The following is a 26,733-nucleotide window of genomic DNA, read 5'->3' on the forward strand; positions in this document are numbered from 1 at the left end:
TCTCTCTCTCTCTCTCTCTCTCTCTCTCTCGGCCCCCACCCCCACCCCCCACCCCCCACCCCCACCCCCACACATACACAACTCACACACACATACACACACACACACGAATGCACGCACGCACATATTCATATCTATGGCATAATGAAACACATCAAAGATGACGGAACGGATAGCCGAACATTTTTTCAAGCCACACGCTCAATCCTATGTGGCGAAATCAATTTCGATTATTTTTTCCTTGCTCTATCAAACACTCATTTAAGAAGTAAATTCAGCCCAATTGAGAGAACACTTCTTTGAAGTGTCTGTCTCACTAACCCAATGCTGCCATTCCAACAGAGATGAACAGAAACAATCCAGCCAGCAATATATAAACGAATGCCAGTGGTCTGCGATTGAATCTGAAAAAACAAACAAACAAGCAAACATCTCTACAATATAAGCATATAAAATGTGAGGTAAAAAATGTAATGAAGCAAACATGAACAACATCATATATGCCTTATCTCACGAACACTTAGTACAATAGACCTACAATTTAGGGGAATATATAAAAGAGAAAGCCTGAACTTCCTCTTGCATTCTTTCTTGAAGGTGGATTTTGTGCATGTGTATAACATTAATTTTGTTCAGTCACACGGCTGGTGACTTTGTGCAGAAGAGGGGATGACTGGCTGTTGCAGGATTCCAAGAATTGTGGAGATGGACTTTAACTATGCGTCTGGTAGTGATTGTGAAGAGAGTCTGGAAGTATTCACATTATCGGCTGATGATGGACATCTTGTCTGTGAGACAAGCCTGGCCGGCCATCTGCACCACGCAAAGGACTCTGGACCTGGTGTGAAGGGCCGTATAACGCCTTCGGGGCTTCTGAAAAACCTCAGTTGTTACCAGCGTCTGCGCAAAGCTGAGTTCTTTTTGCGAGTTTGTTCCGCCACTCGCTCTGGATTACTCAAAGCTCTGGTTCCCTTTTTGTCGTATTCTGACATTACACGATTCGCTTAAGCTGCTCTTTCTCATACCCACACCCTTGCTACAGGCACTGAATTTATTCAGTATATATTCATTATGCTTTACACCAGCGGATGAAAGACAAAGTTAAAACAGTTTCAATAAAGCATCTATATAATCCTGCAACTCGTTTTTGCAAACAAATACATTAGAATTAACTTTGATGTCTGTCCTTTTGCATCCAACAAATTCGAAAATGGCATTAAAATTTGTATTAGAAGGAACTTCAGCTTCTTGTCAATAATGGTTCCTAGGTGTTTGCACTCATGCAATCTTTAAGCCGTTACATCATCGATAAACAGATCAAGTACTGCAAAGGGATATTTGTTCAGTAAAATCTTTTTTTTTTAATTTGTTTTCTGAACATATAGAGCAACGCAGTCCTCTTTACACTTGGGGAAGATTTTTGACTGGCTCAAAGTAAACTTTGTCATGATTTGTCAGATTTCATCAGGCTGTCATCAGTATACTGCAGCAAAGGAGTTGTGTTTAAGCCAGTGCATTCATTTGTATACAGACCAAACTTAATAGGTGGCAGGACTGTCCCTTGGGGAGCACCAGTGGAGAGCAGACGGACTGAGTTCTGTTAACAATAAAACTGTTGACAAAAAATAAGGCTTGAAATGATATAAGTTAAATGGGGATTCGTTTCATTAATTGCAGATGAACGGCATAAATGCCCACGAAAAGTAAATAAATAAAATGCTTACAAACGAATTCCATATCTCCATGTGAGTGTATGTATGGTGCAAGTGGGAAGGTAGTGTGGTGTGACTGAACAGATAGCTTAACTCACATTCCTGGTGATTAATTTCGAACAGAACACCCAATTCAGAAATTGACTGACCTTTGCATGAGAAACAAAGCCACAAGGGTGGAGGGGATGTCTTGGAGGTTCAGGAGAGCAAAGTTGAGGAACCTGTTCCCAGACAGTTTGGCAGACCCCAGCATCACCGAGTAGTAATACAGACCGGATGTGACCCTGATCACACAAGAACACTGGTAAGCACATCGACATATTCCAAATTCATTGACATTTTACAGATTGCTGTAAGACGAAGGTGAGGAGTTTTGCTTTATATGGCACACGTGGTAACAAGATACTGTTGCAGTGAGTAAATTCAGTACAATAACTGGATATATCTGACAACAGAAAAAAAGGTCTATAATGCTGAATACATACAAATACCAATGTACTTCCAAACACAATTATTAGATTTTATGTCAGGTCAGGTCATTAGATCTGCTACTGGTAACCTGAAATCCAGTACAACCTGTTCAGGGTCGGATTGCCGGCGACTAAACCGGCAATCCCACCGCTCCCTTCCGGGACTGGTGAGGCGGGTGGCTAGACACCCTTATGGAATTAAAAACGATATCCATAAAAGGGCGTCGGCTCAGGAGAGCCACCGACGGCCATCTAGCTCCACCGTGCTGTGTGCATGCTACACGCAGTTGGTCCCCGAGGTGTGTCTACCCATGCATGCGAAGTCTGGATCCGGCAGAATCTGCGGAAGAAACCTACCGGTTCAACGGATAGGAAGGCGGTTACAGCAACGCACTGTGGAGTGCAGAAAGCAAGATGAGACACCAAAAGGATATCTTGGTCACCCACTGCATCCGTGCTCATCCTCCAGTCGTCTCGACTTAGTCTTGCCACTGGAAATTGGTGGACCCGGACGAGAGAGTGAGGTTGATGTTGCGCAACTCCTCTTCACTTTAAACAAACTCATCGCGCAAGTCATCAGTCATCCTTATTGACCTTTCATCCTTCATCATTTCATCACCCCCAAGTCCTGTGGCGACAGGTGAGCGACGAAACGACAGGTGTGGGTACACTGGCAGTCACAGCCGCAGACCTACACGCAGGTGGCTCAGGCCATAGGGTCGTTCTTCATCGACAGGAGCAGCGATGGAGCTCGGCAGCCGTCTGAGCGTCTGAGCAGCCCTCTTTAGGAATGCACTGCACACCTCCCTGGCATGAGGAAGGGGCTAGAAAAGGTGCCCTAAAAACTGCCTGCTCCATATCACCCTGGCCAGCATACCGCGGCTGGTGGGGACCCTACATCAGCGGTCGAAACAAAGAGAAAGAAAAGAAAAAAAACAAGGATCGTTCCTCTCACCATTGGTGCTTGGAACATAAGGACTCTCCTGGACAGAGACAACGCGGACAGTCCCAAAGGAGAACGGCACTAGTTGCATCCGAACTTTCCAGATACAACATCGATATTGCAGCCTTGAGTGAGACTCGGCTTGCAGGCGAAGGCGAGCTCTGTGAACGGGGATCTGGTTACACCTTCTTCTGGAGTGGACGAGGAAGCGAAGAGCGACGTGAGGCTGGCGTTGGTTTTGCAGTAAAAACAGCACTTGTCAGCAAGCTAGCTGGAATCCCAAAGGGAGTCAATGATAGGCTTATGACCATGAAACTCCCACTGGCATCTGGCCAGAAGCACCTCACCATTGTCAGTGCCTACGCCCCAACCATGACCAACCCGGATGAAGTGAAGGCGAAGTTCTATGAGGACCTTCACTCTGTCATTGCTGCTATCCCTAAAGCAGACAAGCTCATCATTCTTGGGGACTTCAGTGCTAGAGTTGGCTCTGACTACATCTCCTGGGATGGAGTGATTGGAAAGCATGGCGTGGGCCACTGCAACCCAAATGGATTGCTTTTGCTTCAGACCTGTGCAGAGCACGAACTACTGATAACCAACACAGTTTTCTGCCTCCCTACCCGTAACAGGACGTCATGGATGCACCCTCGCTCAAAGCATTGGCATCTCATCGATTATGTCATCGTCAGGAAAAGGGATAGGCAAGATGTACGTGTAACAAAGACCATGTGCGGCGCTGAGTATTGGAGAGACCATCGCCTTGTAGTCTCGAAGCTGAATATTCGAATCCAGCCCAAGAGACGCCCCCAAGGCCAGAAGGCTCCAAAACAGCTGAACATCGCTAAGATGAAAAACATCACCATCAAACAGACCTTTGTGGAGCTGCTGGAAGATCGTCTGGAATCCGCCTCTCTGGACAACCAGAATGTGGAGTCCGACTGGAGGACCCTGTGCGACCTGATCTATAGTACAGCTTCAGAGACCCTGGGACCCATGACCAGAAAGCACAAAGACTGGTTTGATGAAAACTGTGATGAAATCAAGCAGCTTCTGGATGAGAAACACCGTCTGCATCAAGCCTACCTGAGCAACCCAAAGTCCACATCAAAAAAGGATGCGTACAATGCCATCCGCAGGACTGTTCAGCAAAAGTTACGTCAGGTGCAGGATAAGTGGCTGAGTGACAAAGCTGATGAGATCCAGGGATATGCTGACAGGCATGATATGAAGAGGTTCTATGATGCCTTAAAAGAAGTCTACGGCCCCGCATCCTCAGGATCATCCCCCCTCCTCAGTGCAGATGGGAATACCTTGATCACCGAGAAGGAGAAAATTCTCAAACGCTGGGCCGAGCACTTCAACAGTGTCTTAAATCGCCCTTCCTCCATAAATGATGAAGCCATAGACCGTCTCCCACAAGTCCCCATCAACGAAGCACTGGACGATCCGCCAACACTTCTTGAGACCCAGAAAGCAATCCGTCTGCTATCCAGTGGCAAAGCACCTGGCTCAGACTCCATACCAGCAGAGGTCTACAAGGATGGAGGCACTGTGCTGACTGAGAAGCTCCATCAGCTGTACTCACTCATGTGGAAAGAAGAGACGATCCTCCAGGATTTCAAAGATGCATCTATCATTCACTTGTACAAGCGAAAGGGGAACCGGCATGCCTGTGATAACCATCGGGGCATTTCCTTGCTCTCCATTGCAGGCAAGATACTTGCCAGGATCCTACTAAACCGCCTCACAGCACACCTTGACCAAGGTCTTTTGCCTGAGAGCCTATGTGGATTCCGGAAAGAGCGCGGAACCACCGACATGGTGTTTGCTGCAAGGCATCTGCAAGAGAAATGTCAGGAGCAAAATGCTGATCTGTTCTCCACCTATGTCGACCTCACTAAAGCCTTCGACACCGTGAGTAGAGAGGGACTGTGGAAGATCATGGCCAAGTACGGATGCCCTCGGAAATTTATTTCCTTGGTCAGCCAATTCCATGAAGGCATGCAGGCTCGAGTCCAGGACAATGGCGAAATATCTGCTCCTTTTGCTGTCACAAATGGTGTCAAGCAAGGCTGCGTCCTGGCTCCAACGCTGTTCAGCCTCATGTCCTCTGCAATGCTTACTGATGCCTTCAGAGATGGTGATGTTGGAATCGGCCTAAAGTACCGAACAAATGGCAAGCTGTTTAACCTCAGAAGGCTTCAAGCAAAAACGAAGGTCATGACAGACATCATTAGAGACTTTTTGTTTGTTGATGATTGTGCCCTCAACGCTGGATCTGAAGCTGACATGCAACTCAGTGTCGACAAGTTTGCCACTGCCAGCAGGAACTTCGGCCTTACCATCAGCACGAGGAAAACTGAAGTTCTCCATCAGCCAGCCCCAGGGAAACCCCACGTTGAGCCCAACATCACAGTCAACGGTCAGAGACTCAGTGCGGTGGGGCGGTTCACATACCTTGGCAGCACACTGTCACGAAATGCGACCATCGACTATGAAGTGAATGTCAGGATTGCAAGAGCAAGCGCAGCTTTTGGTAGACTCTATGCAAATGTCTGGAACCGAAGAGGCATTGGTCTTGAGACCAAACTTAAGGTCTACAGAGCAGTAGTTCTCCCCACACTACTGTACACCTGCGAAACTTGGACAGTGTACCAACGACATGCCAAGAAGCTGAACCACTTCCACACAACGTGCCTAAGGAAGCTACTGAACATCAACTGGCAAGACAGGACCCCAGACACGAACACGAAGGTGCTTGCAAAAGCCACCCTTCCCAGCATCTTCACCATCCTGATGCAGTCCCAGCTTCGCTGGGCTGGACACGTGGCGCACATGCCAGACCATCAGCTGCCCAAAAGGCTCTTCTATGGCGAGGTACAACAAGGGAAGAGATCACACGGAGGTCAGATACTCTGAAAGTCTCTCTGAAAGCGTTTGATATCAACCCTGACTCCTGGGAGGAATCTGCAGTGGACCGTGACAAATGGCGTGCTGCTGTGCACAAAGGCACCAAGTTGTGCGAGGCCAACAGGACTGCTGCAGCTGTTGAGAAGAGGCAGGCCAGAAAGTCACGGGCAAACAAGCTCCCTGACAATGATATGCCTGTCTTTGTCTGCCCCAACTGTCAGCGAACATTTCGTGCGCAGATTGGACTATTCAGCCATCTGCGCACTCACAGATAGATTCATGAGCATCCCCCCCAACCACCACCACCACCCTCCCCCCATCCCCCAGCTGGATGACAACGATGGTCATCATCGATCTCGATGGACACACACCACCATTGGATTTTAACATGTGTGTGTGTGTGTGTGTGTGTGCGTGCGCGCGCGTGTGTGTGTGTGTGAATACATACCAATGTATTTGAAACTCAAATTAGCATATTTTAACTTGTGTGTGTGTGAGTGTGTTTGTGTGTGTGTGTGTTTGTGTGTGTGTGTGTGTGAGAGAGAGAGAGAGAGTGTGTGTAGTGTGTGTGTGTGTGTGTGTGTGTGTAATAAATAGATGGATAGATAGAAGGAGAGAGAGAGAGAGAGAGAGAGAGAGACAGAGAGACAGAGAGACAGAGAGAGAGGGGGGGGTGGTGGTTACCAGACAAATGTGACGACAATAAATGGCACAAGAACGACACGGTGTCGAAACAAATCCAGCACTGTGTACTTTGCGGAGAACACCTCAGTTTCTGGCATCAGCTGGCTGCTCCCTTCGTCACTGTCATTACCAGGACCACCCTCCTCTGGATCTCTTTGATCCGACCCACTGCCTCTTCTCTCAGCAGAAATATCATCAGTCTTCTCGTCATTCAGCATGTCTTCAGTCGTCTCTTCTTTGTGCTGGTCTTTCTTGATGACGCTTGAGATGGTTATCTGTTCTACAATTGTATGGGAAGAATCAGTTTGATCACAGTCATCAAAGTTGTTACGAGTGGAGACTGGTCCCTTCAGCAATGTTTTGATATTCTCAAAGTCTTTGCCATTCATCCGACAGGCTTTCTTCAGGATTCTCTCTGCTTCTTCAATGTGTCCGGTTGCCAACAGCCAGCGAAGGGATTCGTCCAAGAACCTGCACAGAATGATGTTTAAAAACACGGAAATAGTAAGTACCGTAGTTTAACGACTGAATCTGCTTCAAAACTAGAGTCGAAAACCACTGAAAATGGGTTACAATATCTACTAATTGTAATATCGTTCATGTATGACCGAAATTTGCCGGTAAGACGAGCCCCTGAATGGAGGACGCTAAAATAGGATTTTACCACCATGAGGTGCTTAACGTACATTGTTCCGGAGCAGCATTGTGCTGCTGAAGTGTTGCGAGTCATGTGTTGTGCCTACAGTGCCGCAATAGCTGAAATGATGTCATAGGAGTACGGTTAATCTCCGTTGCGGCGTTTCTGTGTCTAGAGGTCAATTTGTCAGCTAGTTAGTAAAATAACATTTCCATGCTATCCCATCCAGGTCTCGAATGGCGTTTAACAGAATGTCAAAAATATGTGGACAAATCTGCACTGCTGTGATCAGCTTCTCGTCGTCCTTGATGTTTCCGTGTTTGTCAAGGAAAAGCAATGCACTATCAAAGTGTCGAAAACCATGAAACTTCCAGTCCCTTGAACGGACGGATGAAGAAACAACAATAAAAACACAACCGTGCATGCATGTTTGTAAAAACATCGTGGAATGTCGTCTGTGTTCAGCATGAACGTTCATGCTTTTTGGATTGCAGCTTATCTTTCGTTTCAGTCTTTCTGTCTTGAAGCCCCTGCTTTGAACGTCATTGGCAGTCTTTAGAAGAACTCTCTATATCTCTTCACACACAGTAGATATGTAGATGGATAGACAGATTGATACATGGTCGGATGGAAGGGCAGATAAATGGACGTATAAATAAATACGCGCCCATGTGTATGTGTATGTGTGCGTGTGTATGTATTTTGCGAATGCGTATGCGTGTATGCATGCACGTATGTATGCGCGCGCGCGCGCGCGCGCGCGTGTGTGTGTGTGAGCGAGAGAACTTTGCAAAGTGCTCCCATGCACGTGCGTCGGTTTACCATGGTGAAAGAAGACTGAAGACATAAAGAGAGCAGAAGGTCAGGCTGAGGTATCTCCAGGACACTCCCTGCAGACAGTAGGCCACTATGGCCATGAAGACACAGCCTCCGGCCCACATTGTGTTGGACATCACACTTCCAATGCTTCGCCATTTGCGGTCTATCAGCTCCATGAACATCGTATAGCTTGAGCGAACCATGGCCTTGCAGACACACAAAGTAAATCTAATAGTTGTGCTTCAAAGTGCATTGGTATCATATGTATTCACACAGACAGACAGACAGACAGACAGACAGACACACACACACACACACACACACACACACACACACACACACACACACACACATACATACATACATACACACACAAATCATTACACATTTCCCATTCTCAAACCTAGGGTAGGCTCCTATGGACTGACCAGCACGTTGCGTTCATGAGAAGGTCAGGCATCTGCTCACCGTCCCCTCTTTTTTGTTGTTGGTGTTCCAAAGCAGATGTGTAGCTCGTATGGATCAGTCTACACTCTTAGACACCTCCTAGGACGGGCGCAACAGCCGAGTGGTTAAAGTGTTTTACTTTCAATCTGAGGGTCCCGGGTTCGAATCCGGGTCACGACGCCTGGTGGGTAAAGGATGGCGATCTCCCCGGTCAACAGATGCGCTGACCTGCCAGTGCCTGGGCCCACGTCTTGTGTATACCCATGTGGGATATAAAGTATGCACGATAAAGATCCCGTAATCAAAGTCAGCTTTCGGTGGGTTATGAGAACAAGAGCATACCCGGCATACCCCCCCCCCCCCCCGCTCCCCGTGCTGCCCCCCTACCACCCCACCCCTGATTATATGTCGGGGATAAAAGCAACAACAACAACCACAACAACAAAAAATCATATTCGCGCGCGCGTGCGTAGACAGACACACACACACACACACACACACACACACACACACACACACACACATTGTTGTTGAGTTTTGTCTTTCCTCACCATTTCAAAGAACCCTGCACAGATTTTGCACACCAGGAAAAAGTAGTAGTTGGGGACGAAAGCCATTGTGAAGACGGACACCATGGTTAACAAGGCACAAGTCACGGACACTTTCTTACGGCCGTAGCGGTCAGCCAGTATTCCGAGCATCGCATTACCCACCAACTGGCCGCCAAAGACCCCGGTTTGAGTGAGTTTTGCCAGACCTGCTTTGTCACACACCAGTGACCACTGAAAACAGACGATACATTCTGCTCCCAGCATTTTTTCTTCTAAATGGTGTAAAGGATTCTTGTCAACTGGCTTTCTCAGACGATAAGAAGGACATTATAAAGTAATCGTTCACACAGTAACCGGTATCATGGTAGTTGTAGCGACTGTGGAAATCGCCATGACACATACCATTACGAATTAACATATCCAGAGCAATGCACGTGTTAAAAAACAATTGACAATATTTTTCAATGACCTGTCCAGAGCATCAACAGTAGTCAAGGGCTGACTCGCACACTAGAATTCTAAAATATTTTCATCATATTTTCTATGACAGTTATGTGTAACGTTAGAAGTCTTACAAATCGTATCATCGCAAAATGACAGTAACAACCACAATAATAATGACAACACTACTGCTGCTGCTGCTGCTACTACTACTACTACTACTACGACCCTTTTACAGCCAACTGGAGACGAGCTGTCGCGCTATCCATCATTCCGTCACAAAGATGTACGCAGAAGAAAACCTGAACGTCACCACCACACCATCACCACAGACAACGGGAAAGTACCACCGAAGGTCGTGCTTGCTGGAGATAAACTGTGAAGGGAGGAGCTGAGGAGAGGCAAACCACACAACGTGTCAAGAAAGGGGAATGGGAGACGGAGCTAGACTCATGTTGCAGCCAATCCAGATATTTCGACTTCCCAATGCAACATCTACAAACGAGAAGCCTGTTCCAGCATTTGGTCAACCAGTCAAGGACAGCATTTCAATATGGGTCCGCCCGAAGATTACTGAACACAACACTTCCCCTTTGTCAGTGTTCGTTTACCTGATAATGCTCAGGTCATCATAAATCGGAGATGGCAACTCCTGCTGGGAACATATTTTGGCCCTCCCTCACATACTTTTGGATCCGTAAGTCTAAGGTGTGAAAATGAATTATCTATTCCCATTTTCAAATATCATCCTCTCACACGCAGTCTTGTGAAGTCATCAAATTTTGCCTTTTCTCCTGTAGGCAATGGGAACGCCACTTAATTTTAAGTATTATCTCTTAATTTCAGACAATAGAAGATGCTTCACTGTCATCGTCAACACATCCATAGGGGACACAACTAGAAACATATCAGCTTTAACAATTACTTTCTCCTTGTATTGAAAATTCAATGGCCTCAAGTTGTATTTGAAATGTTAAAACCCTTCTTCCCACCCTTCTTTTTCCCTTTTATTGTGATAATCTGAAGCATCTTTGTTAAAAGATTATTTCATAAAGATAGAATAATTGTTGTTCTACGATTGCATTCGTCAACCATCATTGTACACATGTGTATCAGGGCAGACTTTGCGTGGCCTCAGATGGACAGGGTGTGGGAGTACCTCAGTGACAAAGGAGGTGTGGGAAGGCATGGAGAAGTTGACACCAGCCACACAGGGAAGAGAGTGAGTGGAGGATATACCGGAAGTGTTGACAGTGACGTCAATGCTACACTGATGATACTGGATGTCGTGGAGTGTGAAGTCGGTGACGTCATCAGGGAGATAAGCTTCCACCTGGGTGGTGTTATCCACCTGACTGCACTGGTGATCTGGCTGGTAGCCTTTGAAACAGACATATGGCATTAACCCAAATCACTCCACTCCACACACACACACACACACACACACACACACACACACACACACACACACACACAGATATATCAGTCTTTCGGAAACGGTAGTGTGGAAAGCAATTAAAACTACTACTACTATAAATGATAATAATGCACATTTATATTGCATTTACCCTGCGGCTCCAAATGCATTTAATGATGCATGTTGCATGAATAAGGTAGCCATACTGTATAAAAGATAGATACAAACCCACTAAAAAATAAAACATCACTCAAAGCACACACCTCCCCATTTTCTCCGCCCCCTCTCCCCACTCCCTCCAACATGCACGAATATACACACACACACACACGCGCGCGCGCGCGCGCGCACTGACTGACTGAAACAATTTATTGTCAGATTAACTTTTTGTTGTATTGACATTTTAGCAACCATTTGAATAAATATTAACTGAGCAACACAAAGAAAATCAAATTTAAGAAGAAAAAACAACAACAAAAACCAAAACAAACGCAATGATATGAATTTAAAAAGAACAACATATTTAACAAATCAATTTACCAAATTTCAATAATATCTATATCTCAAAAAATGTTTTAACACACACACACACATACTCACAGACGTGTATCCACCACCCATCCCCTACGCACATCCATGCATGCACACAGACGCCCATTCAAAATTTCCTCACCTCATCCTTCTACCCCAAGTACGCTTGTGTAGTCACATTTTGATTTCATTCCCCCGCCCCAAAGACGTGTATGTGTTCACACCCACGTGCACAAGCTCTCTCCCTCTCTCTATCCCTCACACACACACACACACACACACACACACACACACACACACACACACACACACACACACTGTCTCTCTCTTACTCTCTCACCTACACTCCCACCCACCCCCACCCATATACATTTGCACTAACATACCTTCACACACACACACACACAGAAACACACACACACACATACACATATATATATATATATATATATATATATGTATATGTATATATATATATATATATATATATATATATATATATATATACATGTCTATCTATCTAATCTTTAACAAAGAAGAAGAAGAAATGGATAAATTAACATTAGAGATAAAGAGAGAGAGAAGATTAAGAAGACAAAAAAGTAGTGTACTTTCCTGCACACATGCAGTATGCAATCATTAAATTAAGGTTTCGTAATAATAAAAAAAAAATTATAATCAAGACGAGATATTACATGTTAGAGTCCAACAGTTCCACTAATTAGAATAATGAGAACTTTGCTCTACAAGTAAATCTGACGCTATCACCCAAAATGAAACAATACTTTGGATTAAATAAAAGAGAGAGTAAACTCTGCAGCATATAATACAGAAAAAAGAAAAGAAAAAAAAGGATGAAACGAATGAGAAAAACCGACCAGTTGGATGGCTTTTGATTAAGTCAACTACAGTTTTTGTCAGTGACCAACCATTTTCTTTGCTAGGGTGAAAAACGCTGGACATGGCAAATGGAAGATTAATAGGATGTAATCATATCACGAAGGGGTTTGGAATGTGAATGTGTGTCCGAACATTCGAGCAAAAAATGTGGGATGTCAAGGGTCTCACCACAAACACACAGTTGTGACGGTTTCAAAATCTGCATAACCATGCATTAGTCCTTAGCCTGTGTACACACACACACACACGCGCGCACACACACACACACACACACACTATGGACACACAAAGGCAGCCTTGGGGTGAGAAAGTTCTATAGTTTAAAACTTTTTTTTTATTTTTTATTTTTTTAAGAATAACCTGAATTCTAAAGACGAACCATTAAAACAATTGTCTGATATTTTTCCGGAGGTGATTTCATGAGATTACTTACCAGTAAACACAATGTCCATGATAGCAATGGCTCCTAAAAAAACGAAGAATATGTTCAGCATCAGCTGGGTAACCTGGTAACGGCCCCTGCCTCCCAGGTGCTCCAAGATGGAGTCCAAGTCCACACCTTTCTTTCCATCAGAGTGTGACATCATCAGGGTTACCTTATGTCACGTGCTTTGTTGCGTCCACCCTTATCGGAGACTGAGGAGGAGGAATTTTGTTTAATGTCCTGTCACACAAATCAGTGATCGAAGACATTTTGTTAAAGTATGAATGTATACATTTGAGTAATATCGTTTAGAAGGGGTGGGGGATGTGAATGAATGGAGAGTTGGGGAAAATGGGCAAATGAGGCAGGGGTTAGTTAAGAATTATGCTTAACTGTCAAGTTACTAAAGCATATGCACTTGACATTAGAACAATACCGTAATGAATTTGATAATAGTCTGAGAGTTAAATTCAGAATTGGTCTACGAATCGGACCAAAGTCTGAGAGAGTCAAATGAAGAAGATTTAGACTTGAATTCAAGCATCTATAAAAGTCTCTTTCAAGTTTTTTACTTATTTCCTTGTATGACAATGGGTAATATATTTTTATACTATCTGTGTAATTCTTTGCTCCCCTTTTTGCTGCTCTGTCTGCTTGGTCGTTATAAAGGAATCCAATATGGGTTGGCATCCAACAAAAATCAACATTTGCACCTTTCACAAATAGGGAGTGAAATAAATACCTAATTTCAAATAATAAATCTTTTCTCTGATTATTCTCAAAAAGGAGCAGACTTTTTAAAACAGATTGAGAATCAACATAAAAAAGGAAATTACTTATCATCATTGGTGTATGGACAAGATGATTTAAGGCCATAAGGATGGCCACCAATTCAGTTGTAAAAAATTGAATGTCCCTTACCTAGATAATATATTTTTGTTTTTAGGCCAGGGATGACAAAAGCAGATCCTGCACTGCTGTCATCCAGAACTGAGCCATCAGTGAAAACTTTTAAATGATTATCAAAATTTTCTTCCAATTCAATTCTGACAGATACTGCCATCATATGTGGAGATTCTCCTTTTGTTGTGTCAGAAGCACAAAATTATGTTGACGTTTGCTTTTGTTAACTTCCAGGGAGGGACAGGTGACACCTGAACACGAGGTGCCATATCATGAAAATCAATGTCAGAAGAATGTAAAATATCTGATACATATGTGCGAATGGTTTGTAGATTTAAGTTATTTTGAGCATTAAAAAAATCAATATCAGACCTAATACTTAATTCCTCACAATCCTCCACTGTTGTACATCTCACAATGTATTTAGCAGAACTTAATTTTCTGATTTCATATAGTGGTAAAATACCCGCAAGCTTATAGGCCTCAGAGGTCTTAGTATGCACAGGCACCCCTAAAGCCAGTTTCACATCTTAACTGTGAATTATTTGGAGCTTCTTTAGAAATTTCGGCGGAGCGGAAAAGAAGATTTCTTGACCATAGGTCAATCTTGATCTTACGAGAGAGGTTGCTAAATGTAAAAGAATTTTGGAGTCCTGTCCCCAAGGAGAGTGACTTACAATTTTTAAGAAATTTAAAATTTTAACTGCTTTAGTCACTATTGAATCGTTGTGTTTCTTCCAGTTTAGTTTTGAAGTGAATAGGATCCCAAGAAATGTTATTTCCGACTTGGAAAAAATTTCACGCCCTCCCCCCAAAAATCGTGATAGTTTGCTGGGATTATAACCTTTATTAAAGAGGATCAAGTGCGTTTTTTCTACAGAAAACTCAAAACCATTAGAGTGCATATAGCTACACAGTCTGCCGAGTTTACCCTGAAAATGTTTCTGTGTGGTTCGTCCGTCGGGATCGACGAGGACCATCTAGTCATCCTGGGGGTGGGTGGGTTGGGCTCTGTGGCTGCGCAGTTGACTGGTCAGGCCAATCCGCGACCGGAAGGTTCTGACGCAGTGTGGACAGGGGATGGTGGCCGCTGTCGGGGACTTGCTGGCACTGCTTTTCCTGGCCTGCGTTGCTCTGCTGCAGCGATTCTGTTGGCCTCACCGGATTTGGCGCCTTTGTGGACAGCTGAACGCCACTTTGGTCTGTCCATTGCATTCAGCTCCCATGTGTCGTGGCTGATGTTGAAGGCCTTCAGGGAAGTTTTCAGAGTGTCTTTGAAGCGCTTCTTTTGGCCTTCATGGGAGTGCTTGCCATGTTGGAGTTCGCCGTACAGCAGTTTCTTGGGGAGCCGGTGCTCTGACATGCGAACTACATGGCCTGCCCAGCGCAGCTGGGCCTGCATCAAGATGTTGTAGATGCTGGGCAAGTTTGCACAAGCGAGTACCTCTGTGTCAGGGATCTTCTCTTGCCACTTTATGCCGAGAAGTTATCTGAGGCTGGTGGTGTGGAAGTGGCTCAGCTTTTTGGCGTGGCGTTTGTAGACCGTCCATGATTCACATCCATAGAGCAGTGTGGTGAGAACTATGGCCTTGTATACTTTGAGCTTCGTCTCCAGGGTGATGCCTCTCCTGTTCCAAACGTTCTTATGGAGTCTGCCGAAGGCAGCGCTGGCTTTGGCGAGTCTGGCATTCACCTCGTCGTCGATGACAACTGTACGAGAGAGTGTACTGCCCAGGAATGTGAACTTGTCCACCGCGTTCAGTCGTTGCTCGTTGATGAAGATGCTTGGTTCAACGTAAGGCTTTCTTGGAGCTGGCTGGTGCATCACCTCAGTCTTCTTTGTGCTGATTATGAGGCCAAAGTTGTCACAGGCAGCAGAGAACTTGTCGACGCTGTGTTGCATGTCAGCTTCGGAGGCAGCGTTGAGAGCGCAGTCATCAGCAAATAGGAAGTCGTTGACGGTGTCTGTCCTCACCTTGGTTTTTGCTTGAAGCCTCCTGAGGTTGAAGAGTGAGCCATCTGTTTCTGTACATAACTGATGTAATGCAGGCTTGTTCTTTTCCTCAAGGATGTCTGAATCCATGTAGTAATATCATCAGTATATTAAGCCAGCTTGGTAGATGATGAAAAACATGTGTAAATCATAAAGCATAATGTTGAACAACAATGGAGAAATAATAAAACCCTGCGGGATTCCCATATCTATAGGCCTAGAGGTTGAAAAAGTTACTCCCACTTTTGCCACTATATATCTTATACTCAAAAAGGATGTAACATAGTCATAAACATGACCCGGCAGACCATTTTGTTTCAGCTTAAATAACAGTCTGCTACCACACTCGGTCATAAGCTATAGTAAGATCGAAGAAGGACACAGGGATACTTTTTCACTTAGAAAACAGAATTTTTTAATTTCGGTAGTGAGACGGGTCAGATGATCTGTTGCAGATGTTCATTTCCGGAATCCAGTTTGAGCTGACGGAATTATTATATTTTGGTCACATTAATATACCATTCTAATATTTACAATTTTCTCCATGACTTTCCTAACGTGGGAGGTAACCCAAATAGGTCTATAGCTGGAAGCTTCTTTTCGAGGTATAGTCTGTTTTAATATAGGAGTTACAATGGATGTTTTCCATACCTCAGGGATTTGTCCACATTCCTAGCACTTTTGAAATAATGTATGTAATATAATTATCTAGTTTTCTGGTAAATGGTTTAACATGGTGTAATATACTACATCCTTACCAACTGACACATTTTTGTGCTCAACAAATGAATAGCGCTCTTTACCTCCTGTAAAGGTATTGCCGAGTTGATTGTATTATCATTTTGTGGGATGGGATCTCCATATTTGTCATTGGTTTCTTCTTCCTCTCTTAATGTCTTTTGTTTATTTGACAAACTATACACATTACCTGTTTTAGAACACATACAAACAAATTTCTCGGTCTTCTCTTGAGGGGAAGAAACTCTTTATCCATCGTTTCAATACGATAGTCTTACAATACAATGCCTGATTTTATTTCTTTCATTTTGGCCCACACGTTTTTCATATCCTTATGGTCAGATACTTCAGTCAAACACATCTGTGACCAGCATTGTCTTTTATTCTTAGGCTATGACTTCATTCGCCTTGATTTTTGTGAAACATATTTCTTTATGAGCGGCTTCTTTTACATCTTTAACAGGTACTTTAACCATGCTATGTATGCTAATTTATTTGCATTTACAGCATCCGCACATGTATTATTCCACCAAACATTTCCAGAAAAAGTGTCACCCATCTTTGAACCTTTATGTGGGAAAAGCTGTTTCAGCAGCTCCAATAATTGCTTTTTGAAAGTTGGTATAAAAACATTTAAATCTTCACAAAAATTTTACTTTCGTAAGATAGCTTTGGAATTTTTTTCCAGTTTGCATATTTATAATTAAATTTGGGGATTTTATCTTCTCTGCTGTATTTAGATATGGTACAATCCATAAAAGACAGTGTGATTGGCACGTGATGACTGCCAAGTGGATCATCCCCAGTATTCCTCTGTACTGTTAAAGCTGGAAATGGTGATATGAAGGTTTGGTCAAGTGCCGATGCTCTGTGATAAGCTACATCTGGGATACGTGTAATCGTCCTATCATTAAGGAAATGCAACGACGAATCAACAATATCTTCAACAAAATCAGGATGAGATACCTTTTGACAGTCACTATCCCAAAAGGGCGCATGGGAATTTTAATCTCTTCCGACGATCCATTTTTCTTTTGAGCATTTTAATGCTCGCAACCAATTTGTATTTTGCTTTCCTGGACCTTTGGGACAGTAGACTAACGCAAAATATATGATTTTATTATTTGAGACATGCAGTTTTACAAACGTGGCTGACATCTTTTCAGTATAGTTTGAAATAGGAGATGGATGGACACTTGCATAATTCAAACCACACTGCACGTAAATAGATGTACTGATTTGTCAGAATCCTCGCTTGTATGATAAACTGGATGATAATAATAACCTTTCACATTCGGTAATTTGTTTTTAGTAACATTTAAGGACTGAAGGAGGAGAATATGATGAGAGTTTTCAAAGAGGTAAGCACGCATATTATCAATATTTATACTCAAAGACGGGAGTTCCATTGCGAGACTGTTTGATTCCCACATGTTAGTTGCAACTTCTTAGCCATTTATAATAATAATAATAATAATTCATAACTTTTCTATGGCGCGATACTAATACAGTACTATTGCTGCTCAAAGCGCCTTACATCATCGAGCCAGATATAAACATAACATAAAACATTACAACAGCTCAATCCAATGCGTTCACAGAATGAATAAAAACGCATGATACACCAAACAATAAATATAAATAATGCTTAGATTTTAAAGAAATGCATTCCTTAAAAACACACATTCATGCGCGCGCACACTCATATTCACACACACACACACACACAAGCACACACACACACACACACACACACACACACACACACACACACATATATATATATATATATATATATATATATATATATATATATATATATATACATGCATGCGCGCGCGCCCAGACACATTAAATATATCAACTGCACTAAAACAGGATTACTCTAGAATATCTCTAGCATAAAACTCCATGTGGCGAACAGACTTTGGACTATCCATCGTGCTTAGTACAGAAATGTTTGCGGAAAAGGTGAGTTTTCAGATCTGACTTGAAGGTCTGGAGATCAAGAGCATTTCTGAGGGATGATGGCAAAGAATTCCAAATTTGAGGTACTTGAGCCCTGAAAGACCATTCCCCTGCACATTTTAAATGAGTTCTTTGGACTTTATGTAACAGTTCAGAACTGGATCTTAGCGTTCTACATGATTCGAACGTTTCCAGCACAGAGGGGAGATACGGGGGAAGAGATTCATCAAAATGACGGAAGGCAAGTGTCGCTAGTTTATAGTGAATGCGGGATTCTATAGGAAGCCAGCGTAACTGATGCAAAAGAGGTGTGACATGATGAGATTTCTTTTTTGCTACGACAAGTCGTGCAGCATTGTTCTGTGCTTTCTGTAGTCTAATAAGAGAGGAAGATGGTAAACCTGCTAAGGTACAATTGCAGTAATCTAGCCTGGACAGGACAAAAGAGGAAAACAACTGAGCCATGTTTTTTCTCCGTTAAGTATGGTCTGACTTAGGCTAGTCTGTGAAGATGAAAATTGTATGAGCGACACAGGGATGAAATGTGGCCAGCCATGGTCAAGGTCTGATCAATATGTACACATATGTATTAAGCTGATGATTGCAATGTAAATGTAGAAGTGCCGAGAGTGACTGGGACCTATTTTATTTCATTGAGACGAGCTCGGTCTCCTATCGGCTAGAATGAATCGTAGAACAATTATTCTAAGGCAATGAGATATCGGAATAAAAGAAGAAGATCATCATCATGGCCTGGCTTCGCTGACGAAGATCTAAGAAGGGCGTTGTCCACGTCTGATGCAGGCACGCTCATGGCTGAGATATCGGAATAAAAGAAGAAGATAATAATGGATGAAGGACCTTTTTTAACAAAACACAAGGTAATCAGGTGTTCTTCGTATAGATAGACAATGTGATGACTGATTTGATGCAATGTCAGGTAGTTAACAAGAAGTAGTTTTATCTCCTCAGATGACAACGAAAGATGGTCTTCATGTAGACTAGGCGTTGTCTCCGCAGATGGCGACCTCAGATAATCATCATACAGTCCAGGTTTTGTCTCCACAGATGGCGACGTCTGGTGGTCGTTATGTAGACTAGGTGATGACTGTTTAGATGCTGATGTTATGTATTCATGTGGACTAAGTGATGACTGTTCTGATGATGACGACAGGTGATAGTCATGTGGATCAGGCGTTGTCTCCCCAGTTGGCACTGTCAGGTGGTCGTCATACAGATTATGTAATGGCTGCTGAGTTGATGCTGTTAGAAGACTTTCATGATGGCTTTACAGTTAACGACGTCAGGTGGTCGTCATGTAGAACAGGTGATTCATTTTCAGATGATGATGTTAGATAGTCATTGTGGAGAACAGGTGTGACTCCTCTGATGACGATTTCAGATGATAGTCATGTAGATCAAGTGATGTCTCCTCAGATAACAATGTCAGATGAACGTCTAGAAACCAGCTGATGTCTCCTCAAGTGACGATGTCGGGTGGTCGTCATGTAGATCAGGTAATGTGTCCTCAGATTACGATGGCAGGTGGTGGTTGAGTAGACCAGGTTTTGTTGAAGATGACAAGTGGACGTCATGTAGACCGGAAGTTTTATGGTCTGATGATATTATCGTGTAATCATCATATGCATGTTTCGACACTGATTTTTCATCAAGGACCTCAGTTTGTGTTGAAACACTATCATAATGTACATCAGTCTGTGTAGACTTGGAACACAGTTTATGATTACCTTTAACAACATCTGCATAATTATGGGGTTTTTTTTCCGCACACATTTTGATTTGTATTCAGCTTTCCTTGTCGAAATGCTTCTTGAAATGAAATGTAAGTTTTAGATTTTAGTTTATTTGCTTCTATTGCGACGATTTTGGCCAGACAGCCATGGAAAGCAGCTGAATGGTCTCCCTTGCAGTTTCGACAAAACCTTTCAGCAGTCCATTTCTCTCGAGAATGAGACGACTATCCACATCTGCTGCATTGAGGAGTATTACTGGAACAATGTTTTTAGTGTGATGTAACAATTGACAAAAAGTCCATCTTACGACCGGAGAACAATATGGATATATCTTTTAATGAAAATCGTCAAAGCTTAGATTTTTCTGGAAGGTCACGAAGTTTGATTGTTATTACTATCGCTGGACTTTTGTTTTTCAGACGGATTTTCAGAATGTTACTCACAATTGGTATACTGGAAAGAAAACTGGTGTCAGCTTCTCCTAAAACCACTGTTTTCCGGCTCAGGCTTTGAATCTACGACAGAAATGCCCGCGATGCTTTCCCCACTTAAATTCCATCATGATAATGACGCAAACTGTATTGACGACATAGCTCATCCAGTTACGTCAATGCAAGACGTCATATTCAAAGAAAAAATGACCTTGTTATCGTAACAAAGGGTTGGGGAAAAAGGTAAATACACGAAGGACAAAGCAAATACTGATTTCGGCTTCATGTTAATTGTGGTGTATAATATTCTGGTTGGAGAGCACCGCTCCCAAAGAGGCTGCCGGTACAATGGCTGAAGTACAGCCATGAACACAGTTCGACGCACGAATGGACCTTGTAGCACTCTCCTACCCAATCAACTGCACGGAAACTCCGATTTCACGTCACCAAAACACAGATGAATAGGAAAACAAATCTTATGATATTAAAAAAAAAAATCATAACAGTTTATGACAGAGCTGTTTGTTCCTGCTGCTTGACGTTATCCATGGACAGGTCCGAGACTGAAAACACTGATGGTGACAATGTCCCAAAAGCACATATCTGTACAAATGCCAGGTCAGTGTGTGTAGTAGTAGTAGTCTTCAGTTTAGCGTCTTCCACTTTAAGTGATATTGGACGATAAAAAAAGGGGTGGGGGGTGCAGGGCGGGGCGTGGTGGTGGGAACGGTAGAGGGTGAAGAATGGTGTGTGTATGTGTGTGTGCGCATGTGTGTGTGTGGTGGGGAAAGATACAGAGCATTGGAAAAAATGAAACATTAAAAGGGGAGACATGGGCACAATATAGAAGGAAACGCTAACATCAAACAATTGTAACAACTATAACAAATGTCCAATTGGACTATGCAGCAAACCTTCTGCAACAGCAGATAACATCTTGAAATTGTCAAAAATACACTCAAAAGAATTTTCCGAGAAGTTTGGTTAAAACGATTTCAGATTCTGACATTCAAAGAGTATGTGTTTGCTAGAAATAGATTCTCCACATATGCATTTAACATCTCTGCTGAACTTTGTTATAAAAGCGTTCAGCTTTACATTTTGATAATGTCTGAATTTGCCTTAATCTGAATAAATAACTGAATGTATTTGATTGATTGATAGATTCCGGTTGTTGAATATCATTTATACTTTTATTTAAAACTTTGCCATTTTGCTGGTATACTTCCCTGACTTTGCCCCATGATGCTTTTTCCAGTAAGCGATACCCCTCTTGTACAGACAAAGGCACATAAAGGTCTGTAGTGTTTTGCACCTTTTCTTGCAGCCCTGTCAGCCCATTCATTATATAGGAGACCAAGGTGAGAAGGAACCCAACAAAAAGTTAAATGTGTTCCTCTCAGATTCAAAAGATGTACAATGTGACATTTCTATTATTATTTTCGACTTGTCACAATTTGATTAGTTTAAAGCATATACTACAGATTTGGAATCAACATAAAATAAGACTTGTAGAAGGCAAACTGGAAGATCAAGATATATATATATATATATATATATATATATATATATATTGGCTTAGTTGTCTGTGAACAGTACCACAGAGCAACAACTTGGTACCATCAGTAAAATTAAGACGTCAAAATGTAATACTCAAGGCCATGTGCAACATAACATAACACTGCACTTCTGACAGTCAACAAAGACAATGTCACATACTGCAAAGATGAACTTGCTTTGGGACAGCCACAGACACAGGACGCCGCTGCACCTGCACACGATCACTGGGATGGAGACATGTGCGTGAAACTGGCCAAGTGACAGCTAATTAACACGAACAGAGTGACAGCACTGGGTCAGTTTGACATACAAACAATAAAAACAAAACAAAAACTAAAGAAAAAAAAACATAGTTTCTCTATGGCGCGATGTCCAGCTGTCATCCAGTTGACAATAAACATGCATAAAAAAACCCAAAAAAACACATCAATCGCTATCTGACAATGGAAAACATCCAATGTGTTCATATGGATGAAAAAGCACACTTAAGAGATGAATCAGATTATAAAATCTATGAAGTAAATAAGGCTTAGATTAAAACAAAATGCATTTCATAGAACACACACACACACACACACACACACACACACACACACACACACACACACACACAAGCACACACACACACACACACACACACACACACACACACACACACACACACATATATATATATATATAGAGAGAGAGAGAGAGAGAGAGAGAGAGAGAGAGATGTCCCTCCCTTACACACGCACACACACACTCACACACAGACACAGACACGCTGACATTAAATATCAACTGCACTAAAAACCAAATTGCATAAGCATTAATCTATTTCTTATTTTCTAACATAGAATTCTGTTCGGACATACTAACATGCCTACACACTTATACACGCGTACCAGAGCACTGTACCCTCACAAACACATGTACGCACGCACGCGCGCGCGCGCGCGGACACACACACACACACACACACACACACACACACACACACACACACACACACGCCCATTAAAAAATAACCAGATTATAAAACTGCCATCACATCATCACACCAAAACTATATAAAATACACAATGCATTGAAAAGGGACTGCAAAAATACTAGTACAAAGATACTTGTTAACAGGCATACCTTAGTTTAACCGTTACGCCCAGAACAAAAATGCTTACGGAAAAGGTACGTTTTCAGATCTGACTTAAAGGAATGTAGGTCAGAGGCATTTCTAAGAGATGAAGGTAGAGAGTTCCACACTTGGGGAACCTGAGCTCTGAAAGTCCTATTTCCAGCGCATTTGAGATTAGTCCTTGGAACTTTAAGCAGCTTTTCAGAACTGGATCTTAATGTTCTGTGCGGTTCATATGTTTCCAATACAGAGGAGAGGTACAATGGAAGAGACTTGTCAAAATGTTTGAAGACGAGTGTTGCTAACTTATTGTGAATGCGGGACTCAATCGGAAGCCAGTATAACCGATTCAGCAGAGGTGTAACATGATCAGACTTCTTTTTGGCGAGAACCAGTCGTGCAGCATTGTTCTGAATTTTCTGTAATCTGTTGATGGAGGAAGATGGTAAACCTGCAAGAGTGGAATTGCAGTAATCCAGTCTGGACAGGACAAAAGAGGAAACCAACTGAGCCATATTTTTCTCTGTTATGTAGGGTCTGACTGGGTCTAGCCTTCGGAGATGAAAATTACGTGAGCGACACAAGATTGAAAGTTGGTCGTTCATTGTCAAGGTTTGATCGAGATATACACCCAGGTGTTTGGCTGATGCTTGGCCATTGTTGTGGCAAAGTGGTTAGCGTTGCGGACCGACGAGGACGTGGATAGGAGTCCCAGCAGATTTTTTCATTTTTTCCCCCGTTGCTAGCTCTTGCCCAGAGCTGAGTGTGCCACGGGCTCAAATGGGACAACCAGGACTGCACAGTCGAGGATCATCCACTTCACGGATGCAGCGAGTGTCGCTTTAAATTACCTGATGAACATTACAGGTGTGTGTGTGTGTGTGTGTGTGTGTGTGTGTGTGTGTTGGGCCCGATTGACGCTGAGACATATTATGAAGAGTAGTCTGCAGCCCAGCAACATAGTCGCAAACTCAAAACAGACTTCCTGTAGGAGCATCATGATCATTATTTAGATAAATGTCCATGACTATGTGGCCTTTGATGCCCAGATCATGTGTTTGCCTTACTTTTGATGCCCGTGTATTTCCATGATTTGGGTAGTTTCTGTCATGGTCTTTGGCGTCAGCGAATCATAGGAGGCCTATCGCTGGAGGAACATAATGGTGGTCTTCACTCTGGAAGGGACGTTCACTAAGTCTGGCTCCTCGACTTAGTGATTATTATCTCACCAGGAAGGCATTATATATGGCGTCCTTTGTATGTCAGATCTAACTTACCGGAAATTTTCTTAATCGATTATGGTCTGTATTTAATGGAAAATTGATTCTATATTGTTACTTTCAAATGCTGTTTGCTTGTCAGGGTTTTTTTTTATTTTTTTTTTATTTTTTTTTTTTTTTTTTAAAGCAGTCACTGGAGTAACTCAGCATCAGCGCATGGTGTCATGTGGAGTGTGGCCACCCACCTGGCGACCGATCATTGCTAGCTCCGTGTGGACTTCCGGCGCTGTGATTGCGGCAGACAAACCGAATGGGAGACTCGACCTTAGAAGCGTGGGAGAAATGCCACTGAAACTGTACACATGCAAATCGAAAACTGACAAGTAAAATAGTATTTGAAAGCAACAGTGTGAAATCAATTTTCTACTCAATACAGACCATAAAAAAGTTAAGAAAAAAATAATAGAATGGATGAAAAAATACAAACTGTGTGTATGGTTGTTGTTGTTATTGTTGCTTTTGTTCTTCTTCTTCTGTCCCGTCGTCTCACAGACCTTAAAGGCACTACTGATGACATGGCAACCAATGTCGCTACTTTTGGATCTAAAAGTGGAAAGAGGAAAAGATACACTCTTGTGGCTGGATGCAGACCCTTAATCAGTGAAGTGATCAGTTTCCCAGAGTTTCCAACACAAAAAAGAAGAAAAAAAGAGAAAGAAATCCCATACTTGCTTTACCACAGTAGATAAATTTTGTTGACCAACTGAATGAACTGGAAACCGAATAGTAAAGGAAAACGTGATAAGATGGTAATCTTTAGTGTCAGTAAAGATTTCACATCGTTTAAAATAAAAAAGCTAAATCTCGTTTGTGACAAAAATATTTAATATGATTCTGCACGCGGATCCAAAAATAGATACAAGAAAGGGAGGTCATTCTTGAGACTAAATCTATGAAGTGGTCATTTTCATGGTGGCAAGAGCGCAGTTACTTTTGACAAAGAAGTCAAACATCCCTTTGTCTCTCACTGTGCCTCTGCCTCTTCCTCTTTCTGCTCCTGTCTCTGTCTCTTTATCTCTCTGTTATTCTGTCTTTGTCTCCCCTCCTCTCTCTCTCTCTCTCTCTCTCTCTCTCTCTCTCTCTCTCTCTCTGTCTCTCTCTCTCTTTCTTTCCGCTGGTATGTTTTTGAAAATGTTTCTGGTTTAAAATAAAATGTGAAAAAAGCAGTGCAAGATGGTTAGGGAGTATAAAGGAATCCAGGTAAGATCATGCCTCACTTGCGCATGAAATGCAACCGGAATCGTTGCGAACATTGGGATGGAAGAATTACAAGAATTATACAGTGGAATGTTATTTTCTAGAGAGATTCATAAGATTAAAGAGGTGAAACTGGTGTGGCTTCAAATTATGTCAGTTCGTAGGATTTTGATAACAAATTTAATGCAATGCATATGAAATATCAATTGATATATTTCCGATAAGTACTCATTTTAAAATGCACGAAAAGAAAATATTTAACACGTTATTTTGGGGTGTCATTTTGTTCAATCACTCTTGAATGATTTTCAGACTGCTCTCACTCAGATGTGTATACTGGTCAGTGCATTCCGCTTCCATGAACATATCCATACTACCTGGATTGAACAAAATGTTAAAACTGATGAAAATATTGATCTGATTATTTTGTTTGCGAAACTATATTTTTACAGATGTAAAAAAAAAAAAAAAAAAAAAAAGAAAAAAGGAAAAGCGTTGCACACGTTCTGGGGGTTCACTTGCACTTTGAAATAAAGATATGAAACAGAAAAGCATATTGTCTGTATCCAAATGTAATACAACAAATTTGTTCGACCCTGAAACATATACAGAGATATTTATCTAGAAAGTTCAGACCAGGCGGAAGAGGAAACCTTTCCCAAAGGCTGTGAAGGCGGAAGAGGATGACCAAAGGGCAGGGGGAGCTCTTATCCTTGGCTGGAAGTCCTCCTAGGAGACGGAACTCCGAAAGAAAACCTGCACCTCCCGAGCTCGTTTTACACTTGGCAGTATCTGCACCTGTGGGACTGTGAGCGTCGGTAGGCGATAGAGTGGGGAAGGGACTGCACAACTCCTCTTCACTAAAAAAAAAAAAAAAAAGTCACCTGTGCTGGTCAGGCAACGAGG

The 26,733-nt window shown here is 42.6% G+C and overlaps 1 protein-coding gene across 1 annotated transcript; it reads right to left on the reverse strand.

Moving 5' to 3' along the window:
* Positions 1–762: 762 nt before the first annotated feature.
* LOC143297050 (steroid transmembrane transporter SLC22A24-like) lies at positions 763–13,049 on the reverse strand. Its single transcript, XM_076609220.1, has 7 exons — positions 12,899–13,049; positions 10,777–10,997; positions 9,177–9,407; positions 8,182–8,384; positions 6,723–7,193; positions 1,862–1,996; positions 763–838 (listed from the first exon to the last, which is right to left on the reverse strand). Exons 1-7 carry the CDS (start codon positions 13,047–13,049, stop codon positions 763–765), a joined length of 1,488 nt encoding a protein of 495 aa, XP_076465335.1.
* Positions 13,050–26,733: the final 13,684 nt, after the last annotated feature.

This window comes from Babylonia areolata, chromosome 22 (genome assembly GCF_041734735.1).
Source record: "Babylonia areolata isolate BAREFJ2019XMU chromosome 22, ASM4173473v1, whole genome shotgun sequence".
Lineage (NCBI taxonomy): Eukaryota > Metazoa > Mollusca > Gastropoda > Neogastropoda > Buccinidae > Babylonia > Babylonia areolata.

Coding starts and splice junctions, on each gene's coding strand:
- LOC143297050 (XM_076609220.1), bottom strand. CDS start 13,049: ATGTCACACTCTGATGGAAAGAAAGGTGTGGACTTGGACTCCATCTTG. Junction 9,408..10,776: donor ACACCTCCTTTGTCACTGAG/GTACTCCCACAC, acceptor GTCTGTTTTCAG/TGGTCACTGGTGTGTGACAA. Junction 1,997..6,722: donor ATTGTCGTCACATTTGTCTG/GTAACCACCACC, acceptor TTGTGTGATCAG/GGTCACATCCGGTCTGTATT.